The 23,738-nt window shown below is 40.4% G+C and overlaps 1 protein-coding gene across 1 annotated transcript in view; it reads right to left on the reverse strand.

The window, feature by feature from the left end:
• Positions 1 to 11,772: 11,772 nt before the first annotated feature.
• Positions 11,773 to 23,738, reverse strand: part of LOC108554840 (neurexin-3) — a gene marked incomplete at its 3' end in the record, with an annotated part of 47,020 nt that continues 35,054 nt past the window's right edge. The window contains exon 2 of the mRNA XM_017910243.1: positions 11,773 to 11,820. Within this exon, the coding sequence (XP_017765732.1) occupies positions 11,773 to 11,820 (48 nt within the window). The remainder of the gene's footprint in view (positions 11,821 to 23,738) is intronic.

The following is a 23,738-nucleotide window of genomic DNA, read 5'->3' on the forward strand; positions in this document are numbered from 1 at the left end:
CGATGATGCCTCGAGTTTGCTGCAGTGTAATTAATTTCTCAACCGCGAGCTTTAAATTTTATTTAACTCACCCGGAGATCTCTGAAAATTTCCGACATCTTTGGAAACCAGTCCATTACACGGAGCACGAAAAATATCGAAGATCGGGAAATTGTAATTGTCGAGCAAAGACAACTTATAAGATCTAAATTTTACTTTTAATACATAGGAACTTGAAACAAACTTTATTCCGCGATGGCTCGAATCTCGTTACAGATAAAGGGGATAAAATCACAGAAAGGTAGATGGGTATTCTCCAAGTGTTGCATCTATAGAGATGCAGAACTCTATGGCTGATACCCTACAAATTTTTCCTCTTCCAATTTAATCTTGGGTTTTATTTTAATCTCGTGTCATGCTCTTACCGAGGCAAATGAAAACGCAAAAATACTAACGATTAAACGAGCAAACGCGACTGGTACACGGATACTCCGATCGAAGCTGTGTTCTAACTTATCGACTAGGCAGGTTAACGCGTAAACGTCTCCGCCAGCTTCGTGAAATCGTTTGGTTCATTATCCCGCAAGTGTTCGAAGCCAGACGAGAATGTACGTATCAATCAATCCTCGACGGAGTTAAATTCCATGGCAGACAATCGGCGAGCAATCAGACACCCCCGACGAGCGAATACTTTCCACGTCCCGTCATGCCATATAGCAAACGTTCCGATAAGACTGCATTATACCTGGAAATTATGCATTCGCTCTGATAAGATCCATCGCGCGAAATTTCAGCGATTGTGGAGCCGAGTGTCTCGCTTTCTCTTCGATCCTCTCAACGTCCTGTCTCTCTGTCTCTCCCTCCGCCTTCCTTTCCTACTACTATTCTATCTGCCGGCTCCTCTTTCCTCCATTCATCCTATAATCGACCAACTGTCTCTCTATCTCTCTTTCGAGAGAATCAACAGCATGAACCAGCTTTATGCAAATCACCAAATCTCCGCATAATGTGCCTCGTAAGCCTGTCTACGGTTGTCTTAGCTCTTATGGCAAAATGGCGGCCAGACATCCTACCTACATCCCCTGTATAATTTAAGCATTTCTTACGCTTCTGATACTCCCTATTCTTGAAATGTACGCATTATACGCGCGGATAGCTCCGTTTCGCGCCGTAACATATCGCCGCGGACGTAATTATCCGCGTGTAAATGCTTCGTCGCCTCGCTCGACTCGAACGAGGCTCGATTCTATCGGAGAATGTCGTTTACGCATGCTTTAACGATTTAATGCCAGCGAGTTGGCGAAAAAATTCTCACTCGGTAGCTGAAAGATAATATCTCTTTCACTTGAGAGGTTGGGAGATGGAAAATATTAAGATAACGGGCAATTAATGTCGAAAATATGTGTTACAGTCTTGATAATGCTTATTTCGACGCCTAGAACTTATTAAAATGCAAGTTGAAAGTGAAATAAACCGAATTATCATATGATTCATCGCCTTCGAAATAAATTTGTTTATTTTAATTTTAATTATTCCTATTTTGATTCATCCCAAACCCATCGAGAGCAATAAAGAAATTAATTTTTCAAGATAAAAGCATATATATATATAATATTTATAAATACATAATATATTATAATATTTTATATTATAAAATAATATAGGACCTCATAAATGCACCCAACACTCTGCTTTTATAATATTACTAAACTAGAAACAATTTAGCAATGATCATTGCGATAAACGATCTAATCGTTTAAACGTAGAGTATTTCGAAAGTTTGAACGACTAGCATATTGGCGCGCAATGGGCGCCACCTATAATGGTGTTAAATAAAATTATCGTAAATGATTAAAGACGATATGATTATTGCGTCATACAATGCTTTCGTATGATCAGCAATATGTTAAATCGCAAAAATGACGCTTCACGGCAAATTAATACACTGAACCGTGATAGGAAATACAAAAAACAGTATTTTCTCTTGTATACAATGCTAAAAGGGTGTTGGTTGCAAATTAATTGGTCGGAAAGAGGCGCCTTCGAGCGCGTTGAAAAAGGCGGCTTACCCCGTTGAAATGCCATGGAATGAAACCCTGCTGGACAATGGGCGTTCTGCACAGCCTAGAATTCCTTTTGCTCTTGTATTCTTCTTCTGTTTTCCGTGGTTTTTTGTTGCCACACTCGCGACACTTTCATTCAAACGAGCACACAGCACGTAAACGTAGAGAAACAAAAGTCGGAAGTGACGTCACGGATTTGGTGGCGCTGCATTACGTCGGAAACAGGTGCGGAACTAGCGCGGGTGCAATGAGCGCCCTCATGAAATATGAGTCGTACGCGTATATATTTGCAAACATTTTATTCTTACACGTCAACAATTAACGGTCTCGAACACTGTGATAATATTAATGCTTCCTACGGATATCGATGCTTCAAATAATATTAATATAATTTAACAAAATTATATTCTGGATTTCGATATACGAAATATAACACGAAAAGATTCGTAAAATAAACGTTTCGAACATCGAGTGTTTCAAAAGAGTGAAAAGAGCTAATGTTTTATGGATAATTCTAGTTGAATTAATTAAATATTTAATTCTGTTGCAAATATGTACGTCCTTGATACGCTACTTACCACACGTATGTGAGAATATTCCCTATTAACTCACTACCGATACTATTGATACTAATATATGATACGACTGTAACTATAGAAGCGAATTTCAAAATTTTTAACGTTATATATTACATAAAATAAATATATATGTAATTAAAATAGTTCCACCATACAATTTCTAACATGAGTCACGTACGAGGTTCTCTACGAAACTAAATATGGCCGTTCGACGATCAGCCAATCACAGCGCAGTGACGAAGCGTGAACGCGGGATAAGTCGTGACATCTTGCTTCTAGCAAATAGAAACAGACGCTGCAAATTATTATATTTCGTGGCCGAGAATCATAACAGTGTTCGTGTTTACATTCCAAACTGGGTTCGATACGTCGATGTTCTGCGCATAAAGTCAACGTTCTTAGTACGAAGTCGATGTTCGCACGAAGTCAACGTTTACCGTACGAAGTCGACGTTCTTCGCATAAACTCAGCGCAGTTTCGTCAAAGTCATCATAATCATCGACATTTGGTGAGTTATTATCGTATTACTTTCATCTTTTCCTCTATTAGTCCTTATTCGAAGTGCTAGATATAACCTATAGCTCTCTGCACGTAGACGTTTCGTGTCGTGTTTATATTGTGCACGAGGTTAGATTATATCGAGAAATCGCAACTGTTCATCCGTTTTGAATAAAACGTAATCATTTTAACCTATCGTTCGTGACTCGATAATAGAAAGGGAATGCTTATTTTTCTCCCCTGTGTTGGTGAAATATAGACTTATCGCGAATATTCCTTTAATATTTCCAAATTGTCAAATCAATTAATAATACGAAGTTCCATATGATATACGTTTTTCGATATATTTTCGTTTCATTAAATTCACAAATATTGTATAGTATATTCCACTGTGCACACGAATTCATTATAAATTCGCTGTAATTCACGGTACAGAGAGACATCATTTGCAAAAAACGTTTCGAAAGTTCCAAATAGTCTGCGATTTGTCAAATACTTTTACAGAATTTCCAAACTGTGAAACATGGAGTGCCAAAAAATTCGTTTGCACAGAGTGCTTTCCAGCCAAGGTTAACCGGGTTTCAGCCGCGATTAAAACGGATTTTTAATTTAATCTGTAATTTAACATTGGCGCACGGTCGACGTCGTTACGTTTTTACGCCACTTTTACAAGTACCGCGAGTACAAACACAGAGAAATTTCGGCGGCTAAAAATGTTTGATCGTGCGTCGTCGTTTAGGGAATCGAATTCGAGCGAATGCGACCGTATAAATATGGATCCGGTATCAACGCTGGGTTTGATGCTCCGTGTGTGCACTTTTAGCGTTTTTAATGGATATTCCACGATATGGAGGGAGGAAGTCCGCGCATTTTCATTTCGTCAATTTCCGAGGTTAATTTCGACGATGTTCGTTCGGGGCACGACGGGAGTGACAGTTCAATTTTTCCACGCTTTAATATGCAACTTATATCACGGATTATCCACGAAGAAAAATTTTCCTGAAGCTCTTCCGTTGTGCACACTGCGAGACAAAATATTGCCTCTCTTGACCGATGATCTGTGTGTTTTAATTATATCCTACGCCGATATAGGTTATGTTCGGCAGTTCCGCGCGGATTTCACGAAACCCGCGAATTTTAAACGTCGCTGAAGCGAATTCATTGCTTTTCGGTCGAAAGAATGCTCGCGGCAACGTAAATCGAATCGTTGCTTTTATTATCTTGGAATTCGGAACGAGGTGGTATTCTCGTTACCATTGTTCGTGTAATTTATCAATTGTAACCGTTGCATGATAATTAGCGGAAACGTAAACGGGGTTAATTCTACTGTTTGAAATTTATGTGAAACAGATACATCGGACATTTGCATTCTTCTATTAATCTTTTTATTCGTTTATTCCGTCCGCTCGAGTTTCAAACTAAACGGAGAACCGTGCTTCGTCTTTTTTTAAATTTATTCCTACGTTATCCCGGCCCATCCCGCATCGCAATTCCAGTTTCCTTTCCGCGGAATCGTTAATATCTCGCTGATTAAAAAGCGATTGTGTGCTCCGTGATAATAAAGATGTTCGACAGCGGCAAGATAGGAAAAGGCAGCCGCGCAAGTGGAATCTTCATCCACTTTGTGCAAAACGATATTACGCGATAGGACGATGGATTAAATCCACTTGCCTCTTTAAAACGCTGTGTACTGTTAATCGATCCGACGGAAATTACGTGTCCACTTTGGAGCGCGGTGTCATTTTAAAACTCGTGCGATTCCAGCCTGCAAATTGAATTCCAAAGTCGTACTGCTATATTGCTTGACTAACAGTGTCGATACTCGCGACAGGCAATACTACCACGACTGTTACAACGTACGAGAAGCGAAACACGGTTCACAGGAAAATGCATTTTAAGAGGACAGACACCGATTCTCGATTTCAAGACGTAATTTCTGCGAAGAAATAGAACTCAAACGGAATTATTCGGTGTAGTTGATTGAAATCGTAATGGAAATGGTTCAGAATATCTCATTTCTCGTAGTCAAGTGTCCTTAACATTTGGGTTACCTTTATTATTATTTATTTATTGGAATTGTGGGTTTTAACTGTAAAATAACTACGATATATAATACGTATTCTCTATTAAAATTTTATTTCCTTAGGAGGGTACATCTGCCTTTGAATGCTTCTCTAGAGAGACTGACTGACTCGCAAGGGAGTGTCAAGAGGGTACATGACGATTAGGCGGTTCGCCTAACCCCCCATTCTTATCGAATGTTTATATAAATTTAGATGTTATAATCTGTTTATTCATACTTTATATCCTAGATTGATTTTTATATGCTGCTAAACTTATCTTCTCAACATTATCTCGAAGAGAAATTATTTCTTAAACCCTGCGATACTCGGAGTAAGGAAAATCTAAGATTCAGGTTCCATGTCGGATAGTAAATTTGAAATACGAAATTGTTTAAATTTAATTTATTTATATTGATAGGAAGCAAGTCGTTATTAAGAAGTTTCTCAGCTGCACGAATTAGCATTCGATATTCCATTTGTTGTTTCACGAGTAAATGAACGAACTTAAAGGCATGGCAGTAGCGCGTACAGAAGTATTTATTAAAAATTGAGGCTCTGTTTCTTTCTTACGTCACTGCTATCAAATGAAGTTTAACGTGTTTATGAAGTTTAATATCGTTAACTGAGAGAAGAATGAATTGCTTTAGAGAACTGAGTACACTTTGCCATTATGACTGCTGCAGCCCTTGCTGTTGCTAATTGCGTCTCTTACATCATGTTTTAAGACGATTACGTACATAAGTATCAGAGGACCTTAATCCAACATTGGCCTGTATTTCCAGGAACTGAGATAAAATAGTATTAAATTTCCGTTTGGCATAAACTTCGTACTTATATCGATGTTCGCGTTGGTATTATCCCCACTATACACGGATTCTTTCTTTTGTTGCCGGTAGAGTCGGATAATCCCTTAGAAGCAATAACAGAAAATTGATGAAAATATATATATTTCATAGGATTTTGTACATATTTTTTATTCATTTAACTGCAAACGTTATTTTCTTCTTCCTTTTTCTTAAGGTTCTGTTATTATTAGATGTAACGTTCTTCAAAATATTACGTTCCTTTGATGTAGTCTTAGGCTTTTGAAAATTAAGGAAACCGAGAACGGTATAAACACGTTTTCTATTTTTCCCGTTTTCTTTCGACGGGGCAAAACCCTCGATACGCGTATCAAAGTCCTCTTGAAATTCTACAGCGTCAGTTGAAGAAGCCTCGAATTGTCAAGATTCTTTTCCTAGTTTCGCTAACTGTTCTCAATATCGTCAAGAAGATTATATCGTCGAGTACGATAAAACAGTATCGAGTATCGAGTGGTTCGGTCTTTGTAGCTAACCGATGGCAGATAGGATCTGCTGGAATTATGGGACTCTTTTTATTAATCTACTTAACAGAGCGAGTAGATCGAATTATAGTTATGGAACCCACTTTCCCACGTGCCAACTTTTCTAATTTTTTAAAACTTCCAATGGTCGCGATACTTTTCCAACGAAATTGATTTACCTTATCTATCCTATTTGCAGCTATGAGAGAAACAATTGCAAAATTCCTCAAAAAGTTAAGAGAAGAAGTCAAAAATTTCTGCTTGATTTGCTTTCGTATACAAAAGACGATCTTAGAAGAAGAGATCAGCGGTATGTCGAAGATTTATTATTGCATCGCTATGAAATTTCCACTCCTAGAGACCCCTTCTTCCATTTACAATTTCGCCGCGGTATCATTAAACTGGGTACAACGAATCTCTCTGCCAACGCGTCCTTTCACGAGGAATCACCAGCAGAAGTAAGACGAAATTGATGCCACGGGATGCACGAAGGAGAATAACAAAAATGGCTGAATAATTTAACGGGTGGCGGGTTTTACACGCGCGGGAAACCTGAAAAGGGTATTCAGTTGAGCGAGAAGTCCTCGTCGGGTGCAGCGAGTGCATAGAGCGGGCGGAAAATTTGAAATCTTAGAGTAGGCAGTGAAAGGGTTAAAAGCGTACTTAAACCCGGAGGACATAAAGTCGTAAAAGGCATCGCTGGCCCATTGACGTATGAAGCTGTAACCCGGTTCGCGTGGAAGATATCGCTCGATATGGCCGGCATGCGATGCCTAAACGTGTTTACAATGCATCAGTTTTATGATCGGAGTTGCATTACCAGGCCGCGGACCATTTCCCTTAATGAACATTGCGCGCTTTTATCATACGCCATTTGTCAAATCACACTTTTGCCCGGCGGCTTCGCCTCTCGGAAGCCGCCCACCCAGGCAATTTGTTTTCATTTCTGCTAACGATTCGCCCGCCTCCATCCTCGCGGCCCACTTTCCATGCAGCCCAACGTACGAATCCTTTCGAAAGAGTGCAATCCTTTCCGAACGATCGATCTTGCCCAACGTGGCTTCTTCCTGCGCGGCTTGTGCGCCCGGAGGAACCTTTCGCCAGGGATTTATGATACGCATCGGTGTAAATTTCGCTTAGCCCGGGATGGATGAAGATAGATAATGCACGGGCTCTAATAATGTCAATTATCGGGGGAAAAGGAGTGTTCCGTGTAGACGGAATATGGACGAAATAATCGATGTTTCGGCTTCTAGGAAGTCTATTCGAACGTTAGACAGGGGGAGCAAGAATCTAGCGGTGTTACAGCCCATCTAACAAGGAGAGTGCGAGTCCTTCGGGTCGTTGATTTAGTTGAACTTTGCAGAAACTTGGCTTGGTTTGTAGATGACTAAATAGTCGTCCAGTTCAAGAAAATATACCATTATAATGTGGTAAGAACGGGTTAATAAATTATAAAGAATTAATAAATAATAAATCTTCCATGATGCGTGTTGCATACGGTGGACTGCCTAAAGAGTGTTACATTGAACCCTTCGGCAAGGTTTTCATGGACTCTGTGACAGCTCGTTGTGTTACTCAATTCAGCTTCGAGGAGAATTAATAAACTAAATGGGTCCTCGAAGCAAAGATAGATCCCGATGCAGAGTGAAGCTATCTAAATAAGGATTCCTCCGATAGTTTTTCAGATATTTATGATTAAAGCTTTATTATTCTTGACTACCGATATTAACTTCCGTATAGTTATCTATATTTATCATGTGCCATTGTGGCTTAATGGTGACATCCGAAAATTCCTACGCTAGTGGCCCAGGTAATAATTTTTATCCATCTATATTTTATTTTGCATTAATTTTTCGCCCATGGAAACATATAATTTTAAATAAATTGTGAATAAAATTTTTTAATAAAGAGGTACTTACATATTGTTGATTACAACAGTGGTGCTTATCATAAAAGCAGGGAATATTATTATAGGAAATCTGCTATTTATTAATAAGCCTTTAAGAAAACTGACTTAATTAATATTTTCAAAAATGTCAAATATATACTAGCATTTTTAATATTTTTATTAAGAAATTTTATTTACAATTTATTTAAAATATTTTGTTTTCATGGACGGAAAATTAATACAAAATAAAAGCAGATTGAAAGAAAAAGCTATTAATTATGAACAAGATCAAACCTCAAGGCCATCATCAGCATGAAAATTTTCGGATGTCGCCATTAGGTCACAATGGTATTTGATAAATATTCGAAACAAATTTGTAATTAAGGCGATAATATAACTTTAATCGCAAGTGTCTCAAAAACTATTGAGTAGATCTTTTATAATGATACATTTTCTTGAACTGGGTGACTAAATCTACAAACCTGCAAAGTTTCAACTAAATCAATGACCCGAAAGACTCGTCCTCTCCTTGTAAGCTCAGTAAAATCTGAACTTTGGTTTGAGAGTTCTGCATTCAACGTTGTCGCTTTGTCACTCGACTTCATGATCTTTCTCATCACGTACGTATACATAATTCATCTATGATACTTTTTACACGATGAATGCCTATCATATAGAAAGAGAACTGTGCACTGTTTCGAAAATCATTAACAGGGAGTTTTGGATCGTCTAATTCTTAACGATATTGCAATTAATCTAGTATTAGTTTGCCTAAACAGCCCTATTGAAATTTTCGTAACACACCGATACTATGCAGGTCTCTTTCGTACATTATCGATACATCATTAGGTTCGTATTAAACCAAACAAAGCTCTCTCGTCTTACGTATTCGGGCCCTTCAAGTATCGCGCTAATTGCGAATGATAATTTCTCTCAAAGCGAGAAGCGATATCAGTGGAGACTGCAATTAATTAAGCCCTCTTTCGCGAGTATGGCTTCGAAGTTCTAAGCGTGCAATTACACGGAGTAGGATAAATTCGCGACTTCTTTGCAGCGGCGTTAGAGCAAAATTGTTTCCGTTGTTCCCGTCGATACGACGGAGAGATAGAAATAACGCGGATCGCCCCGAGAAATGGGAAAAGCTCGAGCGAATAACGGCGGATTGAATTTTCCCCGGATGCCGAAATTTCGTTCCGTCAGGTAGAAGGAGAGTGGTTCAAATAATTTCGCATAGCGAGTGGCAGCAGTTTGGTGTCAGGCGGAAAATAGACGAGAGAACGTGTAATATTGTTGCTCCGTAGCAAATCACAACGGCACGCTAGGCGACGAAGCGACGTATCGTTATTCCAGCGAGCATACGATGCATCTGACGCAATGCAGTTGTATGCACTGTACGTATGTACATACGTGCGGCGCATTGTTTTCACATTTTCTCCTTCCACGCCATTTTCGACTTTACCTCGTCTTATCCTCTTCTGCCTACGCTTTGCTCCGCGCTGATTTTCTCTCCGTCTTCCCGATATTCTTATCGCCCATGCTATTTGCAGTTAATCCTTGATTTCATTTTCCGAATATTCATCCATTTAAATTTATTTTCCGCCTGCACGAATGTCCATCAGTATCTTCGTCTCGAGTATCTTTACTTTGGATTAATTTTAGAAAATTAACTCTCTGACAATTATAGTTGTCTAATTCATTAGTACCAATTAATAGCTATTATCACGAGTGTTAGAACTCGATCGAGATCGAAGGGTAGTTTGATGTTCGATTAAACTGCTCCTGGCATTAATCACCCTCCACAGAACAAATTTTCCATAAATTTAATTGCCATGTAACATTATTGCGTTAATTATTCCGACTCTATTTGCTATATGTCAACACTAACCGCTTTAATTCCCAATCAAATCAGCAGAGATCCGTGACCACTGTTAGGAAGACATTACTAATTATTATTAACCCTATTGTGGTTCCGTCTCCATCCAGACTCCAGGCCCATTTCTAATTCCAAATATGAACGTTCCCATTATAGCTTAATTCCATGCAAATATGCCAAGTAACAAACGTTCAGTTTGCTACAATTAAGACTTTCATATGAGCAGTTCACTGCACAAATCGATTAACTCCACTTTTTGGAAAATCTTAAATTTAAGTGTCAAAACACTTGGTATAGTCTTAACTTTTTATATTTAAGATTTTTCGAAAAGTGGAGTTAATCGATTTGTGCAGTGAACGGCTTATATTTTGCTATTCCTTTGTTCCAGTTCGCCATAGTTATATAGTATCATCACATAGAATGTCTTCTCCAAGTTTAAATTGTTAAATCGTTTAAAACTTTATGTATCAGTTATATACATATATTATCTTTTATTTTTCATTAGTGACACAAAACGAGCATAATATTCGACGTGTTTAATCCTGCTGTAAGATTGAACATGCCAAATTTTTTGAACGAATCGTATGATATTTCGTCAAACACATGTCTTCTCCAAGTTTAAATTATTAAATCGTATAAAAGTTTATGAATTAGTTATATATATTATATTTTATTTTTCATTGGCACCTCAAAACGGGTATAATATTCGAGGTGTTTAATTCCGGTGTAAGACTAAGCTTGCCAAATTTTTTGGTCGAATCGAACATTTTGTCGAACGCAGCCAATTGCCGAATAGCCTGTGCAGCAATTTGCATCCGGTATAACACGTTCCAGCGACGCGAGCTAGCTATCATTTGCCGGTGTTCCGCAAATCTTGCTCATTTTCGGCCGCATAATCACTCACTGAACAATCCTATGGGCAAGCAGGGCCAAGTTCGGTAATAGGCTCGTAAGACGAACACACAGGACGATACCATGCGCATTCCCGCGCGTTGTGTGTCCCATGTTACATTCAATCCCGTACGCTCCGAATTGCTATTCGCAAACAACGCGTGGTTTCTGCATACATGCATCGAATGTGCGGTTAATTACGATCGCGTATGCGCTCGCGCGCACCTGCGTTGCGCGTGTGATCGCGCGAGTACACCCATACCCCTGCGTGCAGACGAGCGAACGAAGTCGGGCGGTGCAGCGTGTCGTCGCGTTATCGAGACTCTATTAATTGGATTCGCGTAATTTGATTACATAAGAAAGACGTCTGAATACCCACAAATTCATCCTGCGAAGCTTCTTTCCTCGCCCCGTCACGGCAAGTCGACGGGGCGCAAGGGAGACGGATCACGGGACCACCTTATCGTCTTCAGCTACGTACGGCCTTTGAAATCTAATTTCCATGCCGGCTTCGATACACGCGGGTATATTCGATTCGATGTCGCTTCGCAAGAACGACGGAAATCAGGGGAAAGTCGCGTTTCTGGCGTTTAGGGGTTGCGTCGCACTTACCCTCGGCGATTTGCGCTTCACGTTCTCCACGCATGGATATCCACCGCACTGAAACAATAGGAACGTCTATTATTACGTTGGGGTCGTAGAGAAGAGGGTGAATTAAGTGAAATATTTTATTTACGAAGTACCGAGTAGGTAACGCGATTATCTATGGTGTTTTCATATCTGACGAATCCTGTCAAAGTTAAGACAATATTGCAATGGATCGATTTGTGTAATAGTTTGACAGGTGTCGTAGGTTAACACTTTGACTGCCACGTTGGTCATATATGACCGGACATGGTTTCTCTGTGACGCCATAGTGGTCATTAGTGACAGGAGCGCTTCAGCTACTTACAATTATAAAAATTAAATAAAACTTGACAGTTAGTGCATTTTTAATATAACAGCTAATTAGAAGATACTTTGAAATAAAGAGTACCCTATTAAACGAATACAAATTTTTATTAGATCATCGATTTAAAAAATATTAGAACAAATCTTGTATCTAGCGATGCACTGGATTAAAAATAAAATGGCGTCCTGAGGGAATCATGTGATTTAAATGTGGCAGTCAATGGGTTAATATTCATCGCAGTCCTTAAACTGTCAACTATCTTAATTATCTTAATTTTCTAAGTTTTCGTTTCGAAGATATTTTAGTCCAAGAAGTTCATTTCCGCTTCTCATTTCTGCAGTCTCTACACCTTCTTACGTTCTTATTTAAATTGAGTCGTCAAAAGTTTTTCGTCCTAGATATTTTATGCAAGATTTATATTTTACCTTCGATACCTACATCGGAATATTTTTTCCATAAAATGCAATAACGCGTAAAAAAGTGGATGGGAGTATGGATCGTATTATAGATCGGATATGTGTGGTAATAGGGACTCGATAAGTTTAAGAAATAAGGTTTTTATATTCATCCAAGAAGTACGCCGATAATTAACACGTTAAACGTCACGTTGATCCCTACGGACTTTCCGTTTGCGCAAATTCGGTCCTCTGGGACCAGCAGCAGACTTTAGGTTGATGATACCACCGCATATTTTAGCCCTCACGTACTGACTGTAAAACTAAGTATTTCCTTCAACCGAGCTCGGTTTTCATCCAATTAATGCTTTAAGAAAAAGAACATAATATTTAAAAATAGATTACTGCGATTTATTAAAACAAGTTTTAGAATTTGGGATTGCAGTGGAGTTAAAAAAGGAAGGAACATTAATTATGGAAAGGCAACGCTTTAATAATTGGCAACTCGATCGGTGTGTTACTGTACAACGATTGCTTAGAGACTGATTCGTTTGAACAGAGGAATTTGGCTGGCGACCGACACGTACACAATCATACATTAATATGTAATAGAAAGAAAACATTTTAACATTGACGTTACATGTAAAATGTCTCGACTTATGTCTATATTCAAGAACAAGATGAACAAAAGTATGGTATTTCTTCACAGTCATTACAAAGGGTGGTAACTTTTGGTATTAAATTTTTCGCCATCTTTGGTCCCAACATTAACGATTTCTTATTATAAAATTCAGAACAGTATCTCCTAATTTTATGCATATTACTTTCCTTCTTTTCCAAATGATGCTCAAATTTTGTCCCACTGTCAGTCATCAAGCGGGCCTAAGCGTGTTAATTTCGAGTAATACCCATACGTTGAGCCCTTTGCGAGTTTACACACCCCCGTAGGATGGAAATATTCCGACCATGGCAGCTTCTCTTCTCGCAAAGGAATTCCAAGATGGATCTCCTTACACGAGTTCAAAGAATTTCTCGTGTCGATGCCACCGCCATATTTTGTATCTCGCTATAGCCGTTGCCCCGCAAAGATATACGGTCCCATGAAAAAAGATTATCCGACGATCTTCTATGCTTCGCGTCTCGAGTCAGAGAGAGGGATATCTTCAAAGAGCTTACAATGCGATTTTGGCGAATCCTTTTCCACCCCGACCGTTTTCGTTCTTCCATGTTATCGTCTTATACGTGCACGTCGTGTCACGGCCGGTGGTGTGTGTGATAAGATAAGTTCCCCGTGGCTGAACCATCGTGCGATAAAAATATCACCATACCACGTCGCGATCCGCGATTAGTTCAATCGATCATCCACGTTTTCGTCAAAACCGAAAATCCATCCGATCTGTCACACAGCACCGTCGTCTTAACAATTCCGACTGTGCTTCGTTGATGCTGAAACTATCCATATCGATGCTTCTATTACTAGCATTCTCGGTATGTCGCTCGATTATTAATTTTCCAATTCGTAGACGGGATAGTCTGCAATTTCGTCGATGGTACTAAGAATTAGGATGTCGATGGTATTATTTATTCATCGAGAAACAGACTATTGCGACGGCAATAATACATGGATGACGTACCTTACCGTGCTTCTTGAGGATTAGCAAATTATAAATCAAAGACAAGGGCTATGGACAGCAGTACTTGGGACCAGATCCAACAGACGGGACGCACATGTGTCTACGTGTCTAAACAGACATACCCATAAATCTTGAAACTAAACAATACCAAAGGGAAACTGCACTGACATCCACCTTCAATCACTCTCCACCAATCACCGCAAACCTGGACTAGACAAGTCAGACGATAGTTAGAAGTCAAAGACGAAACATCAGGCGGTTTTGAGAAGTCAGGCACAACGCATCGAGACGGTAGTTTGGGACAGAACGAGAAGACAGGTAAAGTAAAATGGCAGAAAGTGGAGACGATACAACGCATACACGAATCACTCATACAATCCATCAAATCGTGTAATAAAGTGTACATACAAGACAAATGGCGCCTTATTACACAACCTAAGTGGTCGGTATCCCGTAAGGATTCGGCATACTGAGAAGAAGGCATCGACAATTGACCAAGGTGCCTTCGCTACGGTACACAGACAAACGGAATAGTCACGTGAATCTATTTAACCCCCTGGGCTACTATAGGCGCTTAGAAATTTTGCGTTTGTGACGGATGGCGCATATGGGCGCTTAGAAATTTTGCGTTTGTGACACGGAAGGCGCATATGGACGCTTAGAAATTTTGCGTTTGTGACGGATGGCGCCTATGGCCGTTTAGAAATTTTGCGTTTGTGACGGATGGCGCCTATGGGCGCTTAGAAATTTTGCGTTTGTGACACGGAAGGCGCCTATGGGCGCTTAGAAATTTTGCGTTTGTGACACGGAAGACGCCTATGGGCGCTTAGAAATTTTGCGTTTGTGACACGGAAGGCGCATATGGGCGCTTAGAAATTTTGCGTTTGTGACGGATGGCGCCTATGGCCGCTTAGAAATTTTGCGTTTGTGACGGATGGCGTCTATGGTCGCTTAGAAATTTTGCGTTTGTGACACGAAGGATGCCTATAAACGCTTAGAAATTTTGCGTTTGTGACACGGAGGGCGCCTATAGGCGCTCGGCGTAGTTTGGCTTTCTGACACGGAGGGTGCTTGTTTTCACAAAAATGGCGCACAACGTAACTCAATTCCTGCCGTTTAGTACGGCCACTGCGTATCAAAATCTGCCGTAGTCAAGGGGTTAATAACAGAGTCAGGTTAGAATAGAAATATTAATCGCGTTTTTATGAGATGCTTGCAATTATTCTCCAGCGAGCACCGAGACCACGGAGTCCATAACTCGATACGTATAACCTCGTTCTATTTCGCCGTTGGCGGTCTCTAAAAATTTAATAACTCTAATTCGCACGGTGTTGTGCCAGCGAGGTTGTAAAAACGTACGAAACGCGTTAACCCAGGCCATCCAGCGTCCCTTGCAGCTTTATCATTCGATAAATTATCCAGCTACCCGCCGGGAATGCGTTGATACCTTGTATACGATACCCGCGACGATCGCAGCGCCGCCCGCATAATCCGCGACTCCTTTTTGTAATACGCCCATTACGAAAGTACTTGGATTATACATATAATGCCGCAACCCAGCGCATAAAAGGCGAGCCGGGTTACAAAGGAGAGCATTACAATGGCCGATGTAAACCGACCCAGTGTCGAGCTTATCAAAAATTGTATGCCTTGTATATCCTTGCAACGGTGCACGCGATACAATCGCGTTCGGTTCTGAAAGGCAGATTCGAAGCAGGTCGACGAAAGTGTTACACCTACGATGTAACGACTGTGGTAGGATCGGGTTAATAAATCTCAATAAGAACTTTTACTCTTGATATAAACATACAAATGCGTCAAACCCAAAAACAATAAAAGGCAAACACATAAAATAGTCATTATAATGAGACAAAATTTGGCGTTGACATGGTTGACCAAATGGCGCGAAAGTAAGAACCTTCTTGATTTTATTCGGAATGGTGTAAGAGGTAATAATACAATTATTAATGAACGTATTCGACAGAAATATTTTTACAACCAGGCTCTGCTGTCACTGATGAAAGATAGAAAAACAATGACTTATATCTTGGGCTATTTAATTACAACTGAAGGCTTTACATTCTTTTGCGTGATGAAGGCACACCTCCATGGACACAACAATGCTTCCCGCGCTTTTTGCAATTTTTTTCTCATCTTGCATGCACTCTCTCTTGCAGATTTGTCGTTTGCCAGGTAAAGAAAGGAATGCTGGTTGTCTAATTAAAACTATTCTTTGGGCTGAACTTAATAAAGAATGTAGAAAACTTTATGGCGTTCTTAAGCGTTTATTTATTAATTTATTGGTATTGTTAGCGGTAATTATTAAACGCTAATATTTCCGCGAAATATTATGAATAGTAATATACAGAATATATAATAGTAATAATAATATAATAATATACAGCGTATATTATGAATAATAATAATCCAGCGTATATTATGAATAATAATAATCCAGCGGTAATAATTGAATGGTGGTTTAAGCGTTTATTTCGGAATGGTGTAATCGGAGACTTGAGTTTTCCTGCACACGGTGGACTGCCAAAGAAAAGTATCCCTTCGAATCCTTCTACAAGGATTTTATAGGCTCTATGACATTTGCCCATTGCGTTATTCAACCTAATTCCAAGGAACCATCCAACTTATTAATTTTCCTCTAAGCAAGGATGGATCCCGATGTAGGGTGTCATTTAAATAAAGATTCCTCTCAGAGGACGTGGAAGGATAAAGATGACAGGCTTTTGAAATCGTAATCCGTGCACTCGGTCAATCTCGCGGTGGGCCCCGCGAAAGGATTATTTAAAATAACAGCGTTGCGTCGCGGGATTATCAGAGAAACTTTCGTCTCCGTACGACCGATTTAATTCCGTTGTGAAAAAGAAGGAAAAAGAAAAGGAAGGAAAAGGAAAAATGTGCAATTCCAATTTTCCACCTTTACAGGGTCGGATTTCGGGAATCCGCTTACAATGTCCGCTACCCCTGTAGGTCGGGTTCCTTTTTGTTTTGAAAATTCGACCGGTCCCGCGGATGGCAAAGCCCCTTATAGACGAAGGAGACTTGGCCGAATTCCATCGGCGAGTCAAACGACGGATTAAGGCCAGAGCGGATAAATTCCGTGCGTAGAAATTTCGACTGCTCCTAATCGACGGGAAATGAATATTAACGGGCCCCGTTTATGCGGCCACGCGCAGCTCTCTAACTGTCGTTAATTATATTTCAACTTTTCCAATTTGCTCCTGACTAAATATTGCCGCGTTACCGAAACTTTCACGTTATAATTTCCCTCCCCCCACTCGAGACAATTTTAACCGGCTCATTACCGAGCACGATAATAATCGTTTTCCGCTGATCAGCTTTTTCCCAGACGATTTTGCTTCTCGCTGGAACATGAACCCGTTGCGTTTGTCGATTCATGATGAATTGATCGAACTGGGAATATTAGCATGGCGTATATTATCTGATGTATTCTCTGAATGAACGCAATTTTATGATAGACTATCTCCGGTTTAACCTGTATTCGAACATCTAATCATTACCAAACTGTAAACCATCCGAAGTTAAACTTCAATTCTGTAGTTGCCTAACGAACCAATTATCCTCGATTAACCCCTTAAGCGTCTAATCCGTCACACTCGTGGCTGTATATACGATTTGGGAAATTTCAATCGCGAGCATAGGTCCCTTCATTTTGGGTGGTAATTAATGCTCCTCTTTTTACGTCAGAAGGGTACAGTTTCGTCGGATTTCTTCAAATTTGCGGAACGCTTAAGGAGTTAATCACTCCGTGGCTTTTACATCCCTCCAATTAGCGGATCTCTTTCAAGCGTACCTTTCCTTTTGACAAATTTTAATCGTTCAGCTAGCTAGTTAGCTGAATGCCCGTAGTTGTAATCTGTAGGTGGTTCCGGGGATCGGTGACTTGAAGGGTGTCCTTTTGAAATCTATACTTCTGACATACATACAAGGATGAGTTACGTCGGTATTCTTTTTATCCTACGTTGAATAAGTGAGCACTATTTCCACGTCAGTGCCTCGTCGCTGTATCCTATTTAGTCTCCACGTGACCTGTTTACTTTCTTCATTTCCAGGGTGCAATATAATTCTATTTGTAAACGGGATACTTTCGACCAATAATGGAGATTCGCGTGACCTATATATAACGTTAGCTATAGTAGAGAACATGCTCCTATTATCTCGCCAACTATCAGACCCGCATTCCTTTCGCGTGCAAACCCTTCAGTCTACACAGCCTCTAGATGAGAGATGAAAAACGGAGAGTGCATCGTATATGTAACATCAAAACGCGCCATTATACTCCGTATATTGGGTTATACTTGTTAACGTAACTACGAGCTAACTTAATATTTAATTAATTTAATGACCAGACCAGTTTCTTTTAACAAAGTACTCTCGTGACATTAACGCGTTAGGTGCCCAGCCCGTTTTGCTTGCCGTTCCGTTCAGGCCCAAACTCGATCTTCAAATGGACTACCGCTGACGGACGAAGTGTTCATAAAACTCGGAGATACTGTACCAATTGTTATAATAGAAATTTCCAAAGTTAGGTCCAAAAATGGCGAAGAATTTGACACCAGAAGTTAGCATCCTTTGGTCCTAGCCTGGGCCGGTCCCTGAGGACCAATCGGGCCCAAATGGAAAGTCTAGCACCGATCCCTAGGGACCTACGTGGCACTTAACGTGTTCATTTAACGCGAGAGTATAGGAAGTTCGCGAGACCGCCGATATAGTGCCACGCGGCGCTAGTTGTCGAGTTCGCGACGCATCTCTTTTATACGAATGCATCAGGGTATCTATGGCTAGCACGGAAGCTACGAATCCGCTGGCAAACTCTGAAGGAAGACTCCCTTTTTCTTTTCTCTTCTGTTCTTTCGTCGCACATTAATTTTTTTCTTTATGGAGACACTCAAACTTTCCAACTTTCGAAAAGTTTCCCGATTTTGATAAGAACGAACCTGCTACGTGAAATTGGAAGGGAAAACGACACCCTTTGATAACTAACTTTTCCGTGTTTAATTCGGCGGTAATAGTTAAGATAAAATGGGACACGTTTGAGTCCAGAGCAAGAATTCAAGATTAGTATTCATGGGATAAAAATATCGTTAACTGGAGCAATACTGTCGTTGAACCAAACGGAGGATTTAGGAATAATGATGAAAACGGTGGGATATTCAGGTGTGAAGCTCAGTCTGTGAGAAAAAATCGATTGACGAAAAAGAGGATTCCAGAGCAAACGTGGTGATCTCGACTACGCACCATTCGATATTTACGACTGATCTTTATTGTCGCGGAAAACTAGGACGTTCCACGTGTCAAGTATACTTTTCAGGAGGACGTATCGCCGAGCGATTCAATAAATGTGCCAGATTGCATCTGTTCCGGGACAAGTCTGCACGGATACATCACCTTTCCCCCGTAATCGTGATTCATAAAGTCTCGTTTGCTTTGTTGCAGGCACAAAACGTGTCTAGCAGTTCAATAAAACTTAAAGCGTGTGCCGGTGGCAATAACGTCTGACGTAACCGTGTTACGAGAGCGATAATCTCGTACGGTCGTGGTATACAGAGGGGAAGAATATACCACGAGAAAAAGCAGAGTCGAAGACCATTATGGAGCCCCTGCAACCTCCCCCTTTCGACGATAAATTCACGAGAAACTGGATGTTGCGATCCCCTTTGCGATCGTTAGTCCGCGAATGAATTAATATTCCACGAGGAGAAGAGTATTATAGCGATTTAGGATTCAGGTCGCTTAACAAATTTATATCCATGTACGCTCCGAACTTTCTATTTTTTCATTAGCATAGGCCATAATTCGTGATCTCGATTGTGCGATATGCTGTGATATGGAGTGTAAATTGCATTCTCGGATTTTCGTTGTTCTTTTTAAATTGCTCGGAAATTCTTCTCGAACTCGCCGATTTCAGAGCGTGTAATTTGGGTCGTTTTCTAATCCTTCGGATGTATTCCTATGGTTTGAGTGATTTATGTCAATTACGTCCACGTAGATCTCCTCGTCTTGATATATTACATGCGAAGTCTCTAAACGCTGCCATGGTAAAAGCTACTGTCGTGACAAGGATGAGCTGTTAAGAAGGCCGAAGGATATTTTCCTTGACTTTCTAGGACAGAGAACGCTGGAATATTAATTGGAATAACAGACGGAATTATCGAACATCTCGTCGCTCTCATTCCTTCGTCTACGAGCAATTTAGAATCGTTGCCTGCGAGTATAACTTGACCGATACGAAAACGATGGAGCATTGTTGACTCGAAACGTCGAGGATTTGCGAAACGTGACCCGTTCTTCGATGAGAAGCTTACTCGTCCTAGTCGGTGAATGATGGAAGAAGCTGAGCTAAATTTCAATTAAATCTCCCAAAAGACTTACTTGCTACGATCATTTTTAATCTTTCTTATCGCTCGTCTCCATTTGGGAATCTTCTCTTGGAATCTCCTCGAATTCTCAGGTTCGGTTGAGCGGGCATACCAGTGAGAATACAAACGAAATCCATCGATCATTTTACATTCTTCTTCCAACGAGTTTCCTGTCCAGACGTTCGAAAGAAATTCCATCGAAAGATGGAACGAGTGGAGCACTTATAAATCGCGTATACGCGTTTAAAATCTTGCTATTGCACTCGAAGAGGGACGCTTCTCTGGCACTAGCCAGGTACCTCGAGGAAATCGCGTATTTCGAATTGTAGGAAGTTGCTGGTCCACGTGGAGGCTTTAATACCGGTGGTTTATGGGTCGGTGGCGGTCGAAACTCGGAATTGCGACGTTCGGAAAGGTCCGGTGGTCCTTGGTCGTATCTCGATTATTAGGTTTACGTTTCAGCGGAGATGCAAATATGCAGTTTTGCGCAACGGAGTTTACTCTAGGAAGTTTCGCCTTTTGTAAACACCTGCAACTGGAAATAAGGCTAAAACGAGCCGAGCTTTTTGATCGCTCGTGTGGCTCGTTCGTTCGAACACGCGATTCTTTCTTTCGCAATGCTGGCCAGTTTATGAAACTTTTTCTTGTAACTCTACACGAAAGGGGCTGTAAAGGTCTGTACAACCTGCAGAGCGAACAGTTTCTCGGGAATACCTGTGTTATTCCGAAAACATGAAGAGCGAATAGGGTTCGCGAAAATTTATGGTTCACGCAGGTGCTTGGTATTTATGATTTATCGTCGGTCACGAGACGTTCGATTTCCAAGAAATTCACTCGGACTAAGGGGTACGTACGTATACAGGGTGTTGGGAAAAGATGCTCGACTTAATCTCGTGAATTCTTTCCTTGTCAGCAATAACTGACAATGATTTACGAGAAGTTGAAGCTGCTTTGAGCGTTCGTGATACTAAAGACAGTTTATGGGTAGTAAATTAGCAGCAAGTGGTAGTTGACGAAGTAAATTAAAAAACAAGCTTAATCTTCGATTCTTTTCTTCGCTAAGTACCTACAACTGTAGACTACAAACTGTCACGAGGTGACATGAATTTTATTTTATTTTATCATTTTATCACCAGTCAAAATCGCCTTATTATCTTGATAGAATCATTTACAAGCCTACTAGACAGCACTCGAATCGTATATATTTGAAAACCTATATTTTAAAAATTTGCAAAGGTCGTGCGACGTAGAAACAAGGAACCCCACTCGTCGGGACTGAAAAATCCCTATTCCGGAATATCCCTATACGTGGAACGTTTTCGCGTGAAATACGATTACATGGCGGCGTTTGAAGACGGCAAGGGACGAAGGAAAATGCATTTCTCGCGACTTCCTTGGGATTATCCGATTCGGAGAATCGGTCGTAACCAGCGAGCAAACAAGAGATCGGAAGTCAGGCGGTGCAGGTGACTCGATAAAAGGAACGGCGCGGGGTAGGTTTAAAGGACAAGGGTGAAAGAAAGAAATAGCATCTCGACTGCTCCAGGTGGCGAGAGTAGACGAAGACGTATCGATTATCTCGCTCGACTTTGCGCAAACGAGACCGCAGCGGCGCGAAAGTACGATCGAAGATAAAGCCACGTTTCTCCCTCCCTGTAAGGCTGGCCGAGTAGGAAAAGGACGAAGTAGGGGGTGGCTCGAGCCTTCCCGGCAGACCGTCCTACCCTCCGAGGATAAAGCTCCGGGGACGACTTAATCATCGATGGGCAAGGCCTTTTTCCTCGATCCGACAAAAGAACGGGGAACTGCCGCAACGTCTAACGATTGCGAACCCTCGCGAGGAAAAAACGGACAACCGATTGTTCATCGTCCGAGGAACTTCCCGTAGACTCTTCCGGGGCTAATCACCGATTTTGTAGCGCCGAATAAACCTCGATTTCCGGCGGATATTAGAAATGGTTGCGGCCATCGATGTCTCTTCCCTTTGTAATTTCCAGTCGTGCCTGGATATTTATTTCTTCAACCCCCTGCGGTCCAATTCGACTTCCATATTTTATTCTAACTGGCCCCTAATCGATTATCATATTTGGAAACCGTCCCCAAGATTTTATTCTATTTTTCTATATTTTCTATTAGAAATAGCTGCGACCATCGATGTCTCACCCCTTTGTAATTTCCAGTCGTGTCTAGATATTTATTTCTTCAACCTTCTGCGGTCCAATTCGACTTCCATACTTTATTCTAACTGGTCCCTAATCGATTATCATATTTGGAAACTGTCCTCAAGATTTTATTCTATTTTTGTATATTTTCTATTACAAATAGCAGGGGCCATCGATGTCTCATCCCTTTGTAATTTCTACTCGTGTCTCGATATTTATTTTTCCAACCCCCTACGGTCTAATTCGCGTTCCCTATTTTATTCTAACTGGTCCCTAATCGATTATCATATTAGGAAACCGTCACCAAGATTTTATTCTATTCTTCTATATTTTCTATTAGAAATAGCTGCGACCATCGTTGTCTCACCCCTTTGTAATTTCCAGTCGTGTCTAGATATTTATTTCTTCAACCCCCTGCGGTCCAATTCGACTTCCATACTTTATTCTAACTGGTCCCTAATCGATTATCATATTTGGAAACTGTCCTCAAGATTTTATTCTATTTTTGTATATTTTCTATTAGAAATAGCAGAGGCCATCGATATCTCTTCCCTTTGTAATTTCCAGTCGTGTCTAGATATTTATTTTTTCAACCCCCTGCGGTCCAATTCGACTTCCATACTTTATTCTAACTGGTCCCTAATCGATTATCATATTTGGAAACTGTCCTCAAGATTTTATTCTATTTTTGTATATTTTCTATTAGAAATAGCAGAGGCCATCGATATCTCTTCCCTTTGTAATTTCCAGTCGTGTCTAGATATTTATTTTTCCAATCTTCTGTGGTCCAAATCGAATTCAATGATTTATTCTAGCTGGTCCCTAATCGAGTATTATGCTTAGAAACTGTTCCCAAAATTTTATTCTATTTTTGTATATTTTCTATTAGAAATAGCAGGGGCCATCGATGTCTCATCCCTTTGTAATTTCTACTCGTGCCTCGATATTTATTTTTCCAACCCCCTGCGGTCTAATTCACGTTCCCTCTTTTATTCTAACTGGTCCCTAATCGATTATCATATTAGGAAACCGTCACCAAG

Source organism: Eufriesea mexicana, unplaced genomic scaffold, assembly GCF_001483705.2.
Source record: "Eufriesea mexicana isolate 0111107269 unplaced genomic scaffold, ASM148370v2 scaffold4744748425, whole genome shotgun sequence".
In the NCBI taxonomy this organism is placed as follows: domain Eukaryota; kingdom Metazoa; phylum Arthropoda; class Insecta; order Hymenoptera; family Apidae; genus Eufriesea; species Eufriesea mexicana.